At 44.1% G+C, this 22,235-nt stretch overlaps 1 protein-coding gene across 3 annotated transcripts; it reads right to left on the reverse strand.

The window, feature by feature from the left end:
* Positions 1-4: 4 nt before the first annotated feature.
* RAVER1 (ribonucleoprotein, PTB binding 1) lies at positions 5-21,751 on the reverse strand (the record flags this gene model as incomplete). Of its 3 annotated transcripts, none has more annotated exons than XM_083482979.1 (15): positions 5-1,688; positions 1,785-1,868; positions 3,112-3,237; positions 3,959-4,036; positions 4,569-4,711; positions 5,120-5,213; positions 6,555-6,790; positions 8,171-8,282; positions 10,071-10,157; positions 10,736-10,836; positions 11,511-11,640; positions 12,331-12,522; positions 13,941-14,410; positions 16,101-16,167; positions 21,492-21,751. In XM_083482979.1, 15 exons carry the CDS (start codon positions 21,705-21,707, stop codon positions 1,542-1,544), a joined length of 2,283 nt encoding a protein of 760 aa, XP_083339105.1. In that variant the 3' UTR covers positions 5-1,541. The 3 variants fall into 3 exon arrangements, with proteins under 3 accessions (XP_083339105.1, XP_083339106.1, XP_083339107.1); XM_083482980.1 differs by having other exon boundaries at positions 10,071-10,154; positions 21,492-21,707; XM_083482981.1 differs by lacking the exon at positions 10,071-10,157.
* Between the last annotated feature and the right edge of the window lie 484 nt (positions 21,752-22,235).

Raw genomic sequence — 22,235 nt, forward strand, 5'->3', positions numbered from 1 at the left:
AAGGTTTGATATAAATATAACTTTACTTTGGAAAGTTGGTATCCAGCTGCCAATGGATTTCAAATCCCACGACATATACAGCTAACCAAGCAGTATCTACAGTAGAATCATCATAGCATGTTTATAAAACAGAAAATGTATATAGGCTAAACTACAAATCCCCCAGGAAAAAGGCCACAGACCCCTTCTCTGTCTCAAAGCAAACTCCACACACTGAGAATGGGTAATATGGAACTACTGTGAACCTAAGATGTTTAAGCAACTTATAGGGCCATTTATTTATCTCTGTACCAAGCTAAACCTGGACCTTGTTCAGAAAATGTCCTGGTAGAATAGGGTTGTGCTTTCCATCTTTTCACCCTCAGCCCAGTGTAAGGGGAAGAGGATCATTCACAGCCCATTAAGTTCAGACTGGAGCTTGAAAATGCCAGTTCAGTGGAACCCACTCAAAAATCGTAGCTCTGCAAAAAGTGCAGGTGTAGCTTCAAAGCTGGGTCCTCTCAAAAAGCCAAATGGAGGACTCCTGTTGCCACCAAGATAGAAAAACACTAAGCAAAATTCTAAGTCACCCCAGGGAACAACACCCAAAGGCAGACCCAGCCACAGGAGCCTGGCTTAAGTGTTATCAGACTGCAGGATCAGCATTAAGACAAAACCACACTCACTCAAAAAACCTTTGCACCCAAGAGGGAATTGGTCTAAACCAATGAAAAAACAGCAACAACCCAAGGAGGGAGAGAATTTAAAACAAATAAATCAAGTTCATAGAGTTTACCAAGATCACACACTTCTAAACTATGTATTTTTAAAGGAAGTAACTAAAAGCATGGATTTTTTTTTAAAAAAGGTAATTTACAAATTAATCATAACCAAAATAAGTACACAGACTTAATGTTTAAAAAAATAAAAGCAAAGTCAGATTGCAGGGGAGGCAGAGTCATGTCTCTACCTGGGGGCTGCAGGAGCATAGTGAAGGTGACAGGCTGCAACTGACCGGGACCGTGCTTTCCAACGTGACACAAGAGTTCTCCGTTGCCATCTTCTTCCTCTTTAGTAGTTTGCTCTATCACACTGCAGCAATCCAGAGGCACCTACAGAATGCAAGTACATTCCTTCGCTGGAAAAAGTGTTAAGGCAAGACACTCGTATCTCTAGAAGACAAGGCCCTTGCTCAAGAGGACCATGCAAGTAGAATATACTGCAATAAGAGCACAGAACAGGAAGGAGCCCAAGTAGGGAAAAGGCATCCAGTTTCATTTTGGTCCAGCTGGCTGAGAGGCGGCAGGGAGCTGTCTGCAGTTTGGTGGTGCTTCTCCTGATTGTCAAAATAGCCTCACTTAGGGAAAGGGGGAATTTGCTGCAAAAAGCACCAAGGGTTCATCTTCAAAGCCCAGGATGTGCTTGCACTGGATCCCATGCTCAGAAGCCAAGTCCTCTGCACAGAGTCTTAAAACCAAGTCTAAGCAAAACATTAAAAACATTTTTACAAAAATTTACATATTTGGGGAAGGAGAAAAGTGAGTGCTTCTATAGGAAACTGATTAAAATATCCTCTTTCGCTTCATATAGGAGTCTGCGTAGTGCCCTCCCAGGCCTTGAGAATGCTGACCCACATAGCTCCCTTCTGGGCTGGGTTCTGGGGATGGGAGCAGGTGGGAAAAGGCCCGTTTCTGGCCACCAACCGGAGTCTGCAAAAGCAATGAGGGGGAAGAGAGGCAGAATTAGGGAAATGACAAGGCATGGAGGAGCTAAAGGTTTCAAAGGTCAAAGCGGTACCAACCCACCTTTGAGTAGGTGCTGTGTGAGTGACTTGTTGGTCCTAGACCCATGATGCCATCTGCTGCACTCACAGGTGGCATCCCAACTGCCTGGAAGAAAAGGCAAGAGTAGAACTAACATCATTTCTGACTGCGAGGCTGACACCCCCCCCCCCACTACCCAGCGTGATACTATGAAAAACACTATACTGATAAAGGCAAGATGTCAGTCCTTCAGGGATATGGAGGCAAAGGTAGGTCTCACAAGTGGCCTGAATGAGTTGGCTTGCTTGCTTAGCATGGCTGTAAACCTGCCCCCCCCAACCTCTCTGGCTGTCCTGTGAGATTTCCCTCCAAATACTTTTTCTTTGAAGTTCCTGAAGAAAAGCATCCAATAATTTCACGCTAACAAATGAAGCCAGAAACCCTCTGTGCAAAATAACAGCATAAAATTAGACTAATTTAGTTTATATCTTGGGGTCAATCTACAGAAGGGTCTGCAGTTGCAGGTTTTGAGACTGCTAGTAATACAAGAACAGATCACTACGCTTGCCAAGGCATGTCCAGCAGGATCTTGCACTTTAAACAGATCAATGCAAGATCAGAATGCTTTTTAAAAAGCATCATCAGTTTCCAAAAGGTTTACAATGTATCATGGGGTCTGCTGTTGGCAAAGCAAGGCCAGAGCACAGTATAGGCACATAAACGAATTCTCTTGTTATTTGGATCCCAGCCAATGTTTCCAGTCTTGGATAATTATACAAATCTTTTCCTTCTTATTTCAGGCTCTTGCCCTCCAGGTATTGTTGGGACTACAATTCTTGCGATCCCTGACCAGCAGCCGTGATGGCTGGGGCTGATGGGAGCTAGAATCCAACAACAAAATAGATTCTCTATTCCCACTATAATAATCAAAGCAATTCCATGTTCACCTTTTCTTTTACAAGATCTGCAACTCATGCACTTTGTGGGATATATCTGAAAGTGTTTGCAATCTCCCTTGATCATATTCTACTGAGGTTTGGCCATTTCTATCTTCAGCTGTGTGCAAAAGCTGCTATCATAGGGAAAACTAGTGGCCACAAACTCAAATGAAAAGCATGGGGGGATGCTTTCTGACAGCCAATGAATGAGTTTGTCTTTGTTTTGCTTTTTACGTATTTTGTGTTCTCATCTTGTATTTTTATGTTGTGATCTTGGGGTGAAGAGAGGTATACAAATTTAACAAATAACAAAACAAAAATGAGACCACAGCAGCAAGTGACTGGAGCTGTTTGTGTGCCAGTGTAGCATCCAAAACTATCCAAATTTGCATCCTAACACAAAGCACAACTGGCATTATGGGAAATCTTACTTTGTTTAGGTGGCTCTGTCTGAGCCCAGCCTGAAGGCCGCTGGTGAAATAGGAGCTTGGGGATCCGGAATAGAATGGAGGCAGAGGGGCTCCAAGGCTGTTCCGTTCAAACCCAGGCGATGACACCTGGAAAAGGGGAACAAGATTCACACCGGCTCCTTGTACGCAGAGCTTCTCACACCCCTCTCCACACTGGAGGACAGCAACAACTAAAAATGACTGAGCCCCTCCCACCAGCCTATGCAGCACTACTAAGTAACAACTTGCCTTGGAGAGGGAGAGAAAGGAGGATGGCAGCAGGCACTTGTCACCAATTCAGCACTGCAGGATGGCTAGAAGAAAGAGTCCGTTTCCCGCCCACAACCTTCCACAGCTCTGTGCCCTCCTTGTGCATTCTGCTACACAGTTAGCGACCGTTTCAAGTACGGCTTGCTCTTAACCGCCAAGTTTGTGGGTGTTCCTTACCAGACCATCTTCCACGTACATTAAACTAGCGCAAATCACAGCATTTCATAACGACAGATCTCATAGTTATGGCACTGCAGCATTCTAAACCTACTGCCTTTCAGGGGATGAGGCCAGGAGCCAACATTTTTTAGTGCCACCATATCAAATCCAACACGGTATTTAGGAATATAAATATGACAGCTCCCTTGGGACTAGCCCAGGGGTAGCCAACACGGTGCCCTCCAGATGCTGCTGGACTCCCAGCTCCCATCAATTCACACCAGCATGGCCAACGGCCAGCAATTATGGGAACTGCAGTTCAGCAAGGGCACCATGTTGGCTGCCTCTGGATCTACCCCCTCCAAGCTAGGTAGAGGCATTTAAAACAATGGATGTTTACCTTCTGCTTGTTGTGTGCAAATCCACCTAGCTGGGGCCCTGTCTCTCTGGCCTGCGGATACATCCGTGTTCCCAAGTCCTTTTGATAGAAAAGAGAAAAGGCAGGAACTCTTTAATCCTGAGTTGTGTAAACTGGATATAATGATGCCCCAAACTTTTCATAGCTGAGTTGGTTAAAGCACGGATCCTCGGGGTCCCTTCCAACTCTGATTCTATGATTCTATGTCATTTGAATTCATATGGTCACCAATGAGAACTAGAAATCTGTGCATACAGAAACATAACATTTATTTCATAAAATCAACATCACTTGATTGCAAAATAACCTCAAAGCACTTTACAAAAAGATAAGGCAATAAACTCAATAAAAAATTACAACCCTAAAACATACAAAAGGTCAAGTACTAAAAGAGATTAAAATTACACCCTAAGCATCAGGGCAGGCTTGTCCAAACAAGAATGTTTTTAGCAGATGCTGCCACACAGAATAATAATACAGAATGAAGAAGCAGAGCCTAAAGGGCATTAAGATAAATGAAAGCAACTCCAGCGCTTTAACCTTGCTGTTTATATTCAGAAGCCATGGCCATAATGGATCTTCAAGTACTCACTGGCTGGTAGTCAAAAGCACAGCCGTCTCCTGTCAGCCCAGAAGAAGGCAACACACCATCAGATAGGGAGGCCTGTGGGATTCTGGGATTTGAAACATTGCCCAGTACACCAGTCTTCAAGCTGAACGCTTTGTTGGCCCCACCTACAAAGACAAAAGAGCAGACTCTCAGCATGCAGGCAGCACGGTAGAAGAACCAGGGATGGGATAGGCTTTGTCCCACTCTAGACTCACCTCAGGGCTGCAGGAAACACCCTCATTGTCTAATCATGCAAGGCCTGTAGCTGCAGGCAGAAAGAATACTAAAAACTGTCATGCCTCTTACCCATCCTGCCTCCATAAGACAGCTCAAAGCAAACCAGAAATTAGATTTTCTAGCAAGTACTAGAGGACACAGTTTTGTACTTTCATTTCCCCTTGTGCCAAATAAGGGTGGCATTCAGATAACTTTTATTCAGTGTAGACCCACTGAAATTAACATGTCTAAATTTGGCCCATTAATTTCAACAGATCCACTTTAGCCGAATACCACTTAAGATGTGGCCACCTTACCTCCAGGCTTGTTCGTAGGGAGAAGACTTTGCAGATTTAAGTAAGGATTGAGTGGAATCTTGAAGTCTTTGGGTGGCTCTCCTAGCAGAGAGACCTGTAAGAGAGGCAACAGTGAGCACCATTTCCTAGAGGTTTCCAGCTGGTGCCCCTAACAAAGGCGAATCACACATTGTGTGATAAAAAAGTTGAACAGTTTTATTTTTTGAAGAAAAGGTGGATGCATCCTCTATTTTTTAAAAAAGTTAAAAGTTAAGTCCAATGTTGGCGCTTGGTGAAGTGATCTATTGGTTTTAAAGAGATTCTCAGCAACAAACACTTGGCAGTTTTTCTTCTAATAAAACGTGCAAGAGGATATACATGCTTTTGACATACTGATTACAGAAGTGTGGACAGGCTAAACACAGTGCCTACACTATGCAGAACATTTTCCAGCTGATCACTTGCAGCCCCATTTTGAAAACCCCTGGAGTCAGTTATGCTATAAGGGGCTCGCTCCTCTTGGTAGTTCCACCTCCTGAGGGATATACCCCCCTCAGAAGTTTGGTGTGTGTGGCCCAGGGGGAGAGGGCCTTCTCTGTGGCAGCTCTGAAGATGAGGAATCTCTTCACCACAGATGTGCATCTGGCTTCTTCACTATACAGGTTTTGGAAATGTTCTTTACCCTGGCCTATGCTATCCAAGATAGGTGTTTTCAGGGCACACCCTATTCCTGTAACTGTAATTTGCTTTAACTGTTTTCAATTCTGAATTTTAAATTGTTGTAACCAGCACTGGGACGTGCTGCTGAAGGGCAGGTAATAAATTTAGTGATAATAATACAGTGGTGCCTCGCAAGACGAAAAGAATCCGTTCCGTGATTCTCTTCGTTTAGCGGTTTTTTTGTCTTGCGAAGCAAGCCCATTGAAGGATTAGCGCTATTAACGGCTTTTAGCGGCTTATCTGCTGATCAGATAAGCTGATAAGCGGCTTAGCGGCTTAGAAAAAGGGGGGGAGGGGGAAAAACCAGCAGGAACTCGCAAGACATTGTCGTCTTGCAAAGCAAGCCCATAGGAAATTCGTTTTGCGAAGCACCCCCAAAACGGAAAACTCTTTCGTCTAGCAAGTTTTCCGTCTTGCGAGGCATTCGTCTTGCGGGGCACCACTGTATCTAGAAGTCTAGGAACTGGTTACGTTTCTATCCAGTTGCAACAGTTTCAACCCTGGGTTTCAATGCGGGCATGAGAACTGAAGAATTCAAAAGCAGGAGGAGAGCTGCAAGGGAAAAGGTACAGGAAGGAAAAGCACAACTGAAGCTGTCATGCAATATAAAAGCACTTCAATCAAGACCCTCACATGTTTCTGAACTACAGTGATGAAGGACAGGAAAGCACCACATAACATATACTCAGATTTCCACAAATGTAAACCTTCACAAGGTACCAGATTCCTCACATACCCCAGATGATGGAGGCCCATTTTCTGTCTGCTTTGGCTTCTGAAGCCCACTGATCACAGACCCCAGGATAGAAGTGGTGAGGCCTTGTAGCCCAGGTTGGGTCAGGTGGGGTCCTATCACAGAGTTCTCCCTCTCCATTCCCAATGGTCCCAGAAAGGATGGCAAAGGCAGGTTTCCTGAAGACAAGATTGGAGACTTCACAGGTCCTGGAGCCATATCAGAAGGTAGGGAGCCACCTAAGGAGGGAACATGCACCCAGGTGAGAGCCACTTCATAAAATAAAGTAGTTTTGGAACCCAAGTCATCAGGTTGGGACAGTCAATTTACTGTTCAAATGTTGTCAACTAATCACTTCTTTAATTCATGGTGGTTAAAATACCTTAAAGAGTAGGTTTGCTGGGCTTTTGCCAGTGAGTAAGGGAGTAAAATGGGGTTACCCAACCTGGTAGGGATTTATACATAACCTGCTGGTCTGAGTCCTTTCCACAGGAACAATGAAAAGCTCCAATGGGGGCAAGAGCACAATGGGTGGGGTGAAAGTTTCCTACCACCTTCAACAAAGACATGGGTGGGGAGACTCCTTCAGACAACGCAAGAAAGATAGCAAACCCTACTCTCCTTCTATGTTGCTCAGGTTGGTGGCTTCATGTGCAGCTAAGACTCAAAACACCCCTTCATTAAGCACTACGGGACTCACTGCATGGAAGGAGAGTTAATCTGCTCCCTTCCATGCTATCCTGCTCCGAATGAGGACTTGCTGAACAACTTGCTGTGCAACTAGCCTGAAACCTCTCCCTTCATCAACAACTGCAGGCCTGAGGCTATACTTGTTTGATCTGTTAGCAGAGTTCTTTGCTCCGCCAATCTTCCTACACAACTTCTGTGAGGAGTGGCACCACCTACCTAATTTCCACACAGGGCTGCAGGAGCTACTCTGAAGTGAAGAGAAGTAAAAATAAAATGCACAGAAAGATTTCTCATGGGCCAGAACATAGCTGAAGAAGCAACTGCTGCAGCTCGCAAAAATAACAACAGAGTTACTGCAGTTGCTGTAGGAGTAGATCTTGATGAGATGAAATTGCTGTGAGGTTCAGCACCAATTATGCTAAGATTTCAAACAAAAAAAAAATATTTTGCCTTCTCACTACATCCCAAAGCCTTCTCCTATTCAAAGAAGAGTCTGCTATACAGCAACCCAAGTAAATACTCTCCCTTCTGTTATGATGAAAGAATTCTGGACTTGGATCAGCAAGGTAAAAATCACACACAGCTTTATTGCAGTCCATAGACCCAAAATACAAAGTATAACAATAGTATATATTAACAGTTATTAAGGTGGTTTCTCTTTAGATTGTATAAATCTTCACCTTTTACTAAAAGTAAAAATCTACAAAGTAAGTTAAATGAGAAAAATAAGAACAGATAAGCTATATTTTGTGGTCAGTCAGTTTCTGAAAGAAACAGGAGTTTCCTTGATCCGTAAGTTTTTCCATATTATCACTGCCTAGGTATTGACTTTATAGAACATAATTTCCCTAGCTTCTAGTAGAAACCAGCACTCAAAAATTAAATTCTGGAGAGGATGTTGTTATGACCCTATACCACAAAGCACTTACCTGAGGACATCTCACTCAGTAACTGATTTCCTGTCTGAGAAGTTGGTGTGTTTTGCATTCCCAAAGCATGCTGCAAGGAACCCAGTGGAGACTCTCCCAAGATTCCTGGTTTCTACAAACAAAACAATATGTTCCCACTATTAAGACAGGAAACAAGACTGTGTGTGATAAAAATCCAACACACTCAAGCCAATAACCCACTACAAGCCACTAATCTCAAGCAAGGCAATGGCAAAGGCATACTGATCCAAATGGTTAAGGAAAAAGGGATCAACTACATACAGCCACATCACTCATGTCTCTAGAGCAGGAGCAGTGGTTCCCAAGCTCCCCCCCCCAACAGACCACTTGAAAATTGCTGATGGACCACTTAATGATTTTTCTGCCTGTTGCAGCAATTGTGCTGTGCTAGGTGATATATGGCTTTTAAATTAATTTTTTAGTGTTTCTTTTATTTCTAACATTTTGCATTCTATTAAATTCAGACTGTAACACAATAAAGTACAATATAAGAATCTAAAGCAGCAGTAAGAATACAATTGAAAACCAGTATTACTATTTAATGCATACATGCTGCAGACCACCTGAATGCAGCTTACAGACGCCGGCAGATCATTTTGCTAAACCAGTGCCCAGGTAACTGAGTACCACCGGACACTCCTGGCAAGCTATGTTCAGATACAGAACAGCCTGAGAAAGATGGAGCTTTATAGATAGGAGAGAGGTGCACCAATGTCTTTCAGATGGACTTCACAGGACTTTGTGGTAAAGACTGAGTGAGTTTAGCTGCTGCAAGTGGCCCAAATGGAACACAAACAGGATTCTACAACACAAACTGTTAGCATAAATTCCAGCACACTCATGGCCTTTTCCCATTCTCCAACTGTTCTTCTACAGCTTTCCATTTCCATTTCAAAGCAACCCTCAGAGAATCCAGTACAGAAAGCCCTGGCTGCTAACTTCCTTGTATCACTGTTCTGAGTATACGACTTACTATTATTTGAAAGAAGTGATAGTTGGGATGGATTTTGCTGTTCAGCTGCAACAGGGACAACATTAACAGCAGGCAAAACCACAACATTCAAGGCTATTTAATTCCGATGCGACTCCACCCCAACCATGGCAAGTTCTAATAGTTGTTTGTGGCAGACTCTTCCATCAATGGTCGGAGGCAGCAAAGCAGAATAGAAGCCTAGAAAGCTATGCTCTGAAACCCAACTTGTTGAGAACAAAAGTCTGAAGTCTGATAAGCAATGGTTTTCAACAAGGAGGCATCAGGAGGAGGCTTACCCCATCCAAATTCAGAGGGCCTATGTCAATCCATTTGGGTATACTTCCAGAAGGAGATGGAGATGTGGAAAACAGACCTGTTCATTTTTTTTGCAGCTCTATCTCTTTGCCCTCTAACTCCACTGCTCCTTGTCAAATAATTCTAGATATTTGGAAAACTTCAGACCACCAGAATTGCTCCATCATGCACAATTAATTTTGCTCCACAATGGTACAGCTCACTTGATGGTGCACAGGCACACAGCACTCACTGGAATAAATATGTTCCCATTCAGCGGTAAGGAAGTGAAGAGGCAGTGAAGAGGACTTGCATACTGACAAGAGCGCTCCTCATCAACCAAGAACCCTCTTTTTATCAGAAAGCCATCTACTAGTCATGCTAAATGCTACCGCAAGCCAGCCCCCCTGAAACTATGGGGTTTAAGGCTTAAACAGAGTGAAGTCCTAGATCTAGGGGGATGTCTTGCACAACACATCCTCCCCAGTGAGACTAGAATATGATTAAAGCTGGAGGATGGTCCCTGCAGTGCACCTTCATGCAGCGTACACACAATAAACACCCACACACAAGCAGCGTGATTTTCACACACAGGTCTGGCCTACCACTCACATGGAATATGGCCTGGTTTTCCTTGTTCTGCAGGAGTTGTGTCCAGACCTGGTTTTGGACTAAGAGCAAGTTTCCAAGAAATGCCTTCTGGAGCAGAAAGCAAATAGAGACCAGAGACAGGGTTACTAAAAGCCAAGAGAATTAAAACAGACAAGAAAAAACAGAGAAGGAAGTTGGAAAGTCAGAGCCTGCATCAAACTCCTGCTGTTTGCAAGCCACCCCAAGGACATTTCTATTACCAGGAGATCAAGCAGACTAGATCTTGCCATGTAGGAACCAGATGAAACCACAGCTGATAAAATTCTCCCTGCCATTCGGCATAGCATTGCAACAGCACACAGAGAAGCTCCAGTGAAGAATTAAAGAATAGATGCAACTAGATTCTTTTGAGTGTGAGGCTAAAGTGAGTTAGGCTGCTGGTGAGTAGTGGAAGAGAATAATCCCCAGGTATAACCCCAAGGTACTTGTTTCCAAAGCAGTCGCTGCCCCTGCAGAGATATGTATCTGTATATAGAGGGGTTTTTTTAGGAGTGGGGTGGGAGGGTGGGGAGAGAGAGAAGGAGATTGTTCTTTATCTTCTCACAATCTGGAACACTAGCCCATCCATGGATAGGGCAAAGATTAACACCAATGTTATTTTACCTGCAACACTGAATGGCAGTTACCTGTTGTGCTTGTGTTTGATTTTGAAGCGCTAGCTGAAGCAGCGCTGTGGACAGGGCAGGGTTGCTTAGCAGGTGCACTGATGGAGGGGCTCCTAGGATTCCTGAAAAAGAAAAGGAAAGTTTTAAAAACTCTCCAATGTAATGGGGTGGGGAATCCCTTAGCAACCTCTCAAAATACTGCAGTAATGCAAACTGAACCAAAAAGAACAGCCCAAACCGTGAAACCCTTCATCTTTTAAAGTTATCAGAATACCTTATTCACTTTTGCTTTTGATGAATGAGTCCAAGTTAGGTTCCCCCCCCCCCCGCCCCCTTACTTGACAGCACTAGTTTGTTAGGCACAAATCCTCATATTAGATAAACTGCAAGTAAGAATGAACACCATTTTGGTTGCCTCATGAAGAACTCTAAAGCACCTACTACATCTGCAAAAGTGCCATCTTATCCATTTTGTATCCAACACAAATATTTGGTAAGAATTCAAGCTCTTTCTGATCTGAGGAAAGCTTCCCGTCTTTTTGAACCTGCTCTTCTTCAGCCCAAGATAAAAACAACAACTATCATATCTGTATTGTGAATACAAACGATCCCTGTCTGATTGCAGCTCCAATCAAGTCAGTGACAACACATCTGGCCATTAGCAGATGCCACTAGGGCTGAGGAGATCTAACATACCCAATGGGCTCACAGTGGGAGGAAACCCCAAGATCACATAGCTCAATACCAAAGGTGCTTTCAGAGACATCCTATTTGAGGGCCACTTACGCATACTTGCCTTGCTTTCCTCCAATGGCTCCATGAAGGAGAGGGTTGAATAAGAGCTGGACTGACGTAGGATTCCCTAAGCTGTTCAGAATCTGAAGAAGATTGGGCTCGGGAAGAAGCCCTTTTCCACGGTTAAGTGCCTGTAAAAGCAACAGCAGCAAAAAAACAAAACAAAACAAAATCAAGAGGCACCCGGACTCACTAACTGATAGAAGAACCTTTTCATGATCATGACTCTAACCATGCAGGAAGGGAGCATCCGAGTGTACAGTTAAGGTTTCAGCTCACAAAGTAATTAACAGTTTACAACACAGAAGACTTAAGACAGACAGCCTGTCACACTGGGCCATTGGAGGGGGACCTTTGGGCTTCTGTGAGCTGTATTTTGTTTTGATTCAAACATGTACCCTTGTAATGAGGTGAGCTGAAATGTAATTAAGTTGCTCTCCTTTTTACTTAATGAGTCTATCAGTATCAAACCATCCGCACAATACTGTGGATGCCCATATAGAACAGATAATGGCTACAAGAGGAAGTCTTGTTGATGAGCAGAAGTTTGTCCAAAACCAAAACAATGGAGGCATTGTGTCAGTCCCTGGAGATGCAACACCCAGCTCTGGGCCAAAGTATAAACCTCTTAAAAAGATACAGGCATGAGGAGAAAGGTGGATAAAGGAACAAAAAGTGGTACAGTATTGGCAAGGAGATGATTTCAAACTACCCACAGGAAGAGACATCATTTAACATATTTATACCACTTGCTATGAAGAAAATCTCAGTGCAGCTCACAACATAAAACCATACAGTAATTATTGTGAATTGAACCTTACTGTTGCCTGTGCCGCTATCAGAGCAGCTAGCATGCTTCTCCCAGGAGGGCCTGGAGCACAGAAGGACACTCTGATGTGGTTTCCAGCAAGTGGCAGGCCATTGGTGGCCTCTTGGACCATCTCTGCTATCTCAGCTGACTCGTACTCGAGGACTGCAAAGCCCTTTAGCTGCCCATCCTGACCACATGCCAACTATGCAAAAGAAAGAGAAGGCAGTAAGAAGGTGATCGGCACAAAAGAAAGAGGACATGGCTGCTTTATACGCTTTGAGCCAACCAAAGCTGAAGAACCTACAGCCTCAGGGATGCCCAGCAAGATTCTGCATCAGTAAATCCTCCTGCGCTTAGGACAGGAGTAGTCAATGCGTACCCTCCAGATGTTGAATTCAAACATCCATCAGCCCTAGCCAGTATGGCAAGTAGTCAGGGATGATGAGAACTGTAGTCCAACATATGGAAAGCACCACAATGGTTATCTCTGGATTACTGGGACATGTATCACCTCATTTTGTCAAGAGAACCAAGCTACTACAAGAGAATTGCTAGGCTAGGGGCGAATGACAGAACAATCTTACAGCAACCCCCCACGAGAGTCTCATTACCAGACTGTTACAACAGGTAATTTGGCTAATTATATCCCATTTGCACTGATGGGGCTTTTAAAATATGCAACTGCCTGAGCCAGAGTTTTTTACATTTTCTACCCAACAGATTAATACTACTACTTAAATTGGTGTGGCAAACAGTCTACTAGTGTGGCTGCATCTGTTGCTACAGCTATCAGGTGGCAAAAAGGATATCACCCACCTCACGTTTATAGAAAACCACAAAAAATATGGAGACGACAGGTGCCAATATTTCAAAACTATATAGAATTTGAATAGAGCCTATCTGTGGCCACAGAATTAGGCTTCTATGTTCTATACATTTCCTTGACCCTGGCCAGAAGTGCAATCTAGTCAACATGGACTACATGAGTCTTGTGATCCCTTCCAACTCTACATTTCTATTACAGTGGTACCTCTGGTTACATACTTAATTCGTTCCGGAGGTCCGTTCTTAACCTGAAACTGTTCTTAACCTGAAGCACCACCTTAGCTAATGGGGCCTCCCGCTGCTGCCGCACAACTTCTGTTCTCATCCTGAAGCAAAGTTCTTAACCCGAGGTACTATTTCTGGGTTAGTGGAGTCTGTAACCTGAAGCGTCTGTAACCTGAAGCGTATGTAACCCGAGGTACCACTGTATTCTATGTTGAGCACACAGAAAAACAAACTTTTTGCTTTTGGGATAGGTTATGTGATTCAAGCAAACCAATTTCTTTGAGCTGGAAATTGTGCCAAATGTTAATCCCCTGGCAGTGAGTGACAAAGCACTTAGGACCAGCAGTAAGTTTCTAAATTTCATTATTGAATAAATTTGTGACACAACACTGTTGTGCTATTCACAGAAGTAAACTGAAAGGGGTGGCAGCCTGATCTTTTGTTACTTCAGAAATATCCTGGTAAATGGATTCTAAAATAAGTGCAAGAAGCCTGTTGTGTGAAACTGCTTTGAGTGCTGCACTAAGGACAGGAAGGGCAGCCCTCTTCCCTGTGGCCCAAGGTGCTTACCTGACAGAATGTTGGAGGGCAGATGGCAGAGAAGGTCTGCCTCAGTTCTTCTATGTCATTGTAATTGTGTGGCAGTTTATCTATGCATAAGCACTTTGAATGAATGAGGTCCAGGGTCAACTGGTTAACATCTGTCCAGTGAACATACAGAGTCCGTGTTCCCAACTGTTTGCCCAGCAGGTCAGATTTTGCTCGGGCTGCTGAATCCTTTTTCATGTACTCCACAAAGCCATAGCCTTTGGAGTGCCCCGTCTTCTCACTATACACCAAGAAGCAGCGTTCCAGGTTCCCAAAGGGCCGAACCAGGTCCTCAAACTGTTGCTGCGTGTAAAGCTGGGGCAGGTTGGCAATGCACAGCAAGGCATCTGTAGGTTGTAACTGCACTGTGATCTCTTTGTCTCGCAGCTTGCTCAGATGGAATTGCTTAATGGCCGATTCTGCCTGTTCCCCATTCAGTAACGTGACGAAAGCTGCAAGAGATCGAGGTTATGTAAAAGCTATTGACAAGACGTTATATAGCAACACACAAGTCAATGCCCACAAACCTCTGCATAGATTTCAAGGTGTATACAGTCAATCACCATTTTGCGCAGAGGTTCTGTTCCCAGCCCACTGCATATTGGTATGCCCCATCCTGTTGTGCCTCTGACGTGTTTAGTGATGTTTTTGGGTCACTTCTGGGTTCGGTGCTGTGCATGCATGCACAACCATACGTCATTCGGATGCACATTAATTGGTTGTTGTCTGTACACAACAGAATTGTCATGCTGGACTAGACAGAAAATCTACCCAGTCCGGCAAACTATCTTTAGTTGTGGCCAAACAGATATCAAGCACGCAGACCACTATTTTCTTTTCATTGCCAACACCTGACATTCAGAGCTGGAAGATGCTGTAATAAAACTAACTGCCAGGAGCATGATAAATTAATATTGTTTAGCCCATGACTTTTAGGTGCTTATGGTGTGAGTTACATGTCCAGTTTAAGAGCACAACTGTGGTTACTCTTGGTGTTTCCCCATCCTAAATATATTTTGTGCCTTTTATAAACTTGGTGACTACTCTGTTCAAATAATATACAAGTGACTTAAATTTGCTGATATTCATCCCTTGCTAAGTTTGCTTTCTTTCCTCTTTTTTCGTTAATGTATTTACACATGCATCTAAATCCCAGTTTTACTCCATTGTAAATTAATATTTTATTAAGAGATGGTTAAGTCCAGTCAAAGACGACTATGGGGTGCGGCACTCATCTAGCTTTTCAGGCTGAGGGAGCCAGCGTTTGTCACAGACAGCTTTCCGGGCTTCTGGCACAACGGGACACCATTACGAGTGCCAGAGCACACAGAAACCCCATTTACCTTCCTACCGCAGTGGTACCTATTTATCTACTTGCAATGGTGTGCTTTCAAACTGCTAGGTTGGCAGAAGCTGGGACAGAGCAATGGGAGCTCACCCTGTGGTGGGGATTCGAACCGCCGACCTTCTGATCAGCAAACCCAAGAGGCTCAGTGGTTTAGACCACAGCGCCATCTGCGCCCCTTGATTGATGTTAGGACTGATGGGATGAATGGCCCACTAGTAGAACCACCAACCTTCAGGCATGCATGCCAGAAGCTTTTCCTTTTCATGAACAATTTCTAATGCACAACAATACTATACTGTTTAAACAAGGAAGAATATATGTGTAGCCTTGTCCAACCTGTGGAGAGTGAGTTATGGCTATTCAGAAATGAACAGAAAAAGCCAATGGTGTTATTTCCAGCACAAAAACCAGATACCCCCATATGGCACATACAAGACCTCATGGGGCTCCTGGGCTTCTAATTTTCCAAATGAAGTCACTAGCCACCTCACATATGGCTGAATGTGCAAAACTGAAGGATGATCACACGCAGAGGACAGTAAGACCAAGACAAACAACATGTTCACACCAGTGAGAGCAAGCAAGAAGAATATTAGAAAAGACCTCCACCCACATAAACTATGTGCATCAACCCAACCTTTTAGTTACCCATGAATCTGCATTCAATGGAGATTAATTGAAAGGGGCTGTCCATTCAGCTAGGTTCAGCAGATTATTTTTTATTTGTCAAGAGTTGAACAGAGCCAACCCACCCTATGACAGAAAGGAGAATTCTGTAATGCTAGTTTACTTACCAGTTCCCTTGTATTTATCCACAAAACAGTACTTTAGTTCGTAGTCACTCAGCAGATCATGAACTTCCTGTGTAAAGTCAACAGAAGAAATCCAGTTTGAGCCAGAGTGGGAAACATTACCTCTTTCATCAAAAGGAATCCCAGCCACTTCCCCCACTCCAGTCCACAGAGGCCAAAATCTGCCCAGAGGATAGTTTCAGCAAAATACACCCGGTCCTCATTCCTGAAGCCAGTCACACCCCACTGCTAAACTGTAGAGCATGAAATGAGTATTTCATTTTATAGTAAAAGCTGCATCCACGTACTGGCAGCAACTCCAGCAAAGCCTAATCAATGCTTTGAGCATTTCCTGGTTCTGGATTTTTTATCTGAAGATTTATCTTGCAGGCTTGGACAAAGTCCAACTAAACATGCCACACAATTCAGGTTTTCACAGAACTGGTTTGAAAAGCTCTCTCTTGTTGAGCAGAAGAGTAAAAGTTTGGCAACATTGTGTGTGTGTATGAACTGACAAAGTCAAATAGCAATATGCTCTGCTCTTAAAAGTCCCCTTTCTGGGTTCAAACTCAGTAATATTACTGGCCACCCCTCAAATAAAGTAATCAGATACACATTTTGATCCTAAGTCCATAAAAGCCCTATCATAATCAAATATGGTTTGGGGAAGTCTTCTTAAACAAATAATTCTTTGTTAAAGTGCTTGTAACTTCAAAACTGAATGTGATGGAAAACAGAAGTCCCTCTCTGTTTTATATGGGATACATTATTAGAAAATTATTGAATAAGCTGAGGATTTTGTTAAGTCACATTAAGAATAACTTTACTGTGGTGTGGTCTGACAATCCCTGTTGCCAGTTTATCATAAGGTTTGGTTGACATAGGCTCTTTTCCTTTTCACATGATGTATCTGAAATAGTAAAATATGTTTAAATGTTGTAATTTATTCTGAACTCATCCATTCTGAGATAAACAAGGAACAAACTTACCTGCTCAATGGATATGTTTTGGATATGCTATATTATTATTATTATTATCTGCCCATCTGACTGGGTTGTCCTAGCCACTCTGGGCAGCTTCCAACAAACATAAAAGCGTAATAAAACATCAAACATTTAAAACTTCCCTACACAGGGCTGCCTTCAAATGTCTTCTAAAACTTAAAGGGTTGTTTATCACCTGGACATCTGATGGGAGGGTGTTCCACAGGGTGGGTGCTACTACTGAAAAGGCCCTGTGCCTGGTTCCCTGTAACTTCACTTCTCGCAGTGAGGAGTTTTCTGCAGTGGCTCCCCATTTGTGGAATGCTCTTCACAGGGAGGTTAATCTGGCGCCTTCATTATATATATTTAGGCTCCAGGCAAAAATGTTCCTCTTCAACCAGACCTTTGGCTGAGCAACATTCTACAGCCTTTTAAATGTGCATGTGGGGGGGTATTGTTTTGTTGTTTCCGTTTTAACTATTTATTTGTGCTTTTATCTTGTATTTTTATCTTGTGAATGGCCCCGAGATCTTTTGATGAAGGGCAGCATAGAAATCTAGTAATAAATATTGTCTCAAGGTACAATTCACAAACAAAACTGGCCTACATTCACCATTATAAGGATTAGTTGCCAAATGACTTTGTGTTGATGACATTAAATGTTTTTCAAGTAAAAAGATGTTTTAATAAAAGAGAACCAGAAGGCACTATACCTCCACTTAAAGATGACATTATGCTCTGTATTTACTGAGGGAATTGCATAATCAGCATAAATCATCAACCAGAACAGCTGGCACCACAGGAGAGCAGCTTCCTTTCCAGACTGCAGTCTTCCTGAACAGCAGCAAGCCAATATTTAGCATGTGCTTTATGCTGCCCGAGGCAACACTTTTGCTTATTGCTCAAGATACTTTTCACTTCTGGCAAGCAGGCAAGCTTAACAGGTTACCTCATTTGAGGCATGTGTGATCTTTTCACAGAAAGGAGTCAACCTCGCTCAAGGTCAAACTCTGCCAAGCCAGCTAGCTCCACCATTCTGACCATGAGACCAAGAGTGCATAGATGGATAAGCAAGACTCTGGTTTGAAATGTGCCTCTCAGAGGCAGCTTGACACACTCCAATGTACTCTTCCGACATAAACCTAGCCAAACTCTAGGGAGAGGGTGTTACTGACGCCCTTGAAAAGGCAGACATTCCAATTAAAGGCAATTCTAGAAGCCTGCCTCTGATACTTTGGCAGCAATCAATAGTGCTTGGGAATCAAGTGATCTCACCCAAACAATGAGGACAGGTCACAGGGTCAAACCTTCACCTGGTGGGCTGTTCAACTGTTTCTATGTAATAATGTAAAATGTACACAATGAGGATTTCCTATGAAGTTCCACTGTCCTTTCTAAAGTTCAATTGCCCTTCCTGATCAGGCAATTCACTCCACTACAGGATGTGGATGCTAATGTAATCCTCACAAGATTTTTTTTTTTTTTAATGAGACATTTATACAGAGGTGCATCTTAGAACCTGTTTATAAAACACGTACAGTGGTACCTCGGGTTACAGACGCTTCAGGTTACAGACTCCGCTAACCCAGAAATAGTACCTCAGGTTAAGAACTTTGCTTCAGGATGAGAACAGAAATTGTGCTCTGGCGGCGCAGCAGCAGCTGGAGGCCCCATTAGCTAAAGTAGTGCTTCAGGTTAAGAACAGTTTCAGGTTAAGAACGGACCTCTGAAACGAATTAAGTACTTAACCCGAGGTACCACTTTATCTCTAATAAATGGTATCTATCCATTTAGGAGTTTCAGCACACCTATAGTGGGCCAAAACTCTCTGCTTTGCTTACAGAGCTCCGGGAGACGCCAGCGAGCCTGGCGAGTTCCCACAAGGACCTCACAGAGACCAATAAGCAAAGAGGAGAGCTTAAAAGCTCTTTCTGTGCCAGGAAATCTAGCACAAAAGGAGCTTTTAAGCTCTCCACCTTGCATGCAATTAATTGGCGGCATTTCAACCAACCGTCTTTCAACTGCTCAAGGTTGAAATCAGAGTTCTTCCGGCTTCAGCACTCTCCCCTCAGGTCTCTATGAACTAAATCTGAGAATGTGCATAGACATCGTAGATTCTTTACATTTCTAGTCCACCATTTGTCCAACTCAAGGTGGGCAATGACCAGACAACCCACACTTGATTAGTTTCAGCAAAGTTACTGCATCACATGTTCTGTGGCACATCTTGAAAGAGATGCAAATATGTAAGCACACACAGACAAAATGTTAGCACACTGCTTCCTTACCATTGTATTTCCCTTAACAACTCTGTTGGAGTGCTACTATTCTGTAATAAAACATGCTCATTTGTTTCCTCAAAAGCAGACAACTATGGCCAGTTTAATTTACAGTTCATAGAGAAAGGTTTTCAGCAATGTATAATGGTGTGTTGTGTGAATAACTTGTCATCTTCCTTCTGTGTTAAAACTGCTGCTCATCAACCTCACTAAGTGGGTGCCAACTAACTCAAGAAAACAAATATCTCTTTCTAGTAATGTACGCAGCAAAACATAAGAAGCCCGCAGGCACTTTAAAAGCCAACGTATTTCTTACTGCTTAAGTTTCAGAGTAAAAGCCACTTCAGCAGGTACATCACGTTACTCACTTGACAGGTGACAGGGTTATAGAAGAAAAAAGATTGAACATTAGGGCCCAATTCTATCCAATACAAGAAACTAGCAGTAGATGTGTCAGTGTTCTTTAGAAAGTCCAAATGTAAACAAGATAATAATAAGCATTTTTTCACCAACATGAATGGTTATCACCAGTGACTGCTATTGTGATTATCTTGAATGTATTCGGACTCTGCATAGATATACCACACCTACTAATGCCCCTGGCACTTCTTCACCTTTTAAATTCAGTTTACAACCCTAACCTCTGGTTCCTGCATTTAAAAACACAATGCGTAGGTTATGGGAATGTATTGTGCTATTATTATGTATGGTGACTTGACTTTATGATAGTTTAGTAATGATTCACTGGTTGTTGAGAGTGAATTTGGTTAATTATTATTTGCTGATAATTTGAGAATGATATTTTGTCTAACAGGTTATTGAATATTACTTTATTTGATAGAAGTTGTTTATTTTAAAGTTGTTCTTTTTATTATGACTTATTTTCATTGGATCAGATCATTATAAGATATGTGATCCTGGCTGTATATTCTGTTGTTTCTTCAGCTTGTAAGCCACCTTGAGTACAACAATACAGAAAGATGGCATACAAACTAAAGGTGCAATGAAATATATCGATGATACATCGCTGAGGACAAAACAATGCACAACTGAGAGGTCGCCTCTAGCCCCATAGGATTATGTGCATTCTTCTACAACAGCCATAGAAACAGAAAAGATTGATGACGTGTCTGGCTCAATTCAGACATCATGCTGAATTATGGTTATGGCTTAGCTATAGTTTGTGGTATGGTGTCCAAGCTGAAAAAGTCATGGTGTGTGAGTGGGCAGGAAGTCAGATACAAAATCCACGGTCTGAAGTCTGTTTGTGAACCATGGTGTCCGAGTGTCTGTATTGCAGAACACACGTCTCTTCCCGCTAGCAGCATGTTCAGAACATGCCTTCCTTCAGCAAATATGTGAGGGGCCAAGGTGGCTATACCTGCTAGACACACACCCTGGACACCAACTCTTCCTCCCCTGGAGGCTGCACATTCAGTGTCTGTGTGAAAGGGATGTACAAGAGCCTTGTTTGCGTACAACTATACCTGTGAACAGAAAATACGTTGCCATGTTGGCAGGGGCCCATCTACAAGGTGTCATCCAACCATCTCTCATATGTTCACTGTGTGTGTGTGAACACCCCTTAAAATAGCTGAACAACATGTCAGACTCCCATTTGCATCTGTACTGGGTTGCAGATGGGGCGTGAGTTTGTGAAGGGTTTGAATACTCCCCCATACTCCCTATACAACCCTATGTCAGAGAGAAGGTTCTGCGCTAACTTTTCCTTGGCAGACTAGCTTTGTTTGCAAAGATCGATTTCTTGAAGGCTGGAGAAGATCCACCGCTTTGCTGTAGGAAATGGAACAGATAAAATCGCCAAGGGCTTTTCGTTCGTCTGTTTTTCAGCTCTTACATGGTGAGAACTGAAGTGAGAAAAGCAGTGATGATGCTTCGCTAGGAAAGGCGAATTACCTCACCCGGATCTCGAAACTTTTTCAGATAGCGCTTCTGAAAGGCGGTAGGGTCAGGTGCTGGGAACTGAGGGTCCCCCCTCAACCAGAGGCAGATTAGTTTGCCGCTTTTCGAGAGCGAAGGGCTCTTCGCCGGCTTGAGGGTTCAGCAGAGCTCCTCGGCAGGCAGGAGAAGGTGGCTGAGAAAGGCGCCAGGGGGGCGGGGAGAAGGCTCACCTGGTTAGCGACGTCGGCGGGCAGCCCCCGGACGAGCACCTTGCGCCGGTTGCGGAACTGCCGGGCGCTCCTCTCCAGGCGGCTCCTCACCTCGGCCGGCTCCAGGCGAGGGAGCTCCTCTTCGCGGGCGCTGGCCGGGGCCGACGAGGCAGAGTCGGCCGCCGCCGCCGCCGCCGCGGGAACCCCCGCCACAACCGCCGCCGCCGCCGCCGCCATCTTGGGAGCCAGCCGTCCTCTTCTCCCGCCCTCAGGCTAAGATCAGCGAGAGCGAGGGTTGGGAAAGAGCGGCGGTGGCGGCACGCCGGCAGCCCATTGGCCTGGGTAAGGACTCGGCCCGCCTCCCGGGCAGTCGTTGGTCGGGCGCACCAATGAGATAGGGCCGGGCCGGGGGGGGGCGGGGAGGAGTGGTTAACCCTTCGCGGTCCGCGCGGGAGGCGGCTACTGGCTCTTCTTCTTCCGGTAGCTCGTTCCGCGCGCTCGAGGGAGGAGTTTGACCCGAGGCCGCGGTCCGAAAGCCCGACCGGAGCCGAATAAAGTGAAGCGAGCGCGCGGGCTGGGACCCCGGTAGGGCTCCGGAGAGGGAAAACCGCGCGCGCAGCCTCGGCTGCAGCCTGAGTCGCCCCCAGGCTACTGCCAGCTGTTGGCTTTTTCCTATGTATATGATATATTTCATGCGTTATTGTTGCAGAATGCACCAATACCCAGGGCCGGATTTAGGTTTTAATGAGGCCCTAATCTACTGAA

Source organism: Podarcis liolepis (genome assembly GCF_965112155.1).
Source record: "Podarcis liolepis genome assembly, chromosome: 17".
Taxonomy (NCBI): Eukaryota; Metazoa; Chordata; class Lepidosauria; order Squamata; family Lacertidae; genus Podarcis; species Podarcis liolepis.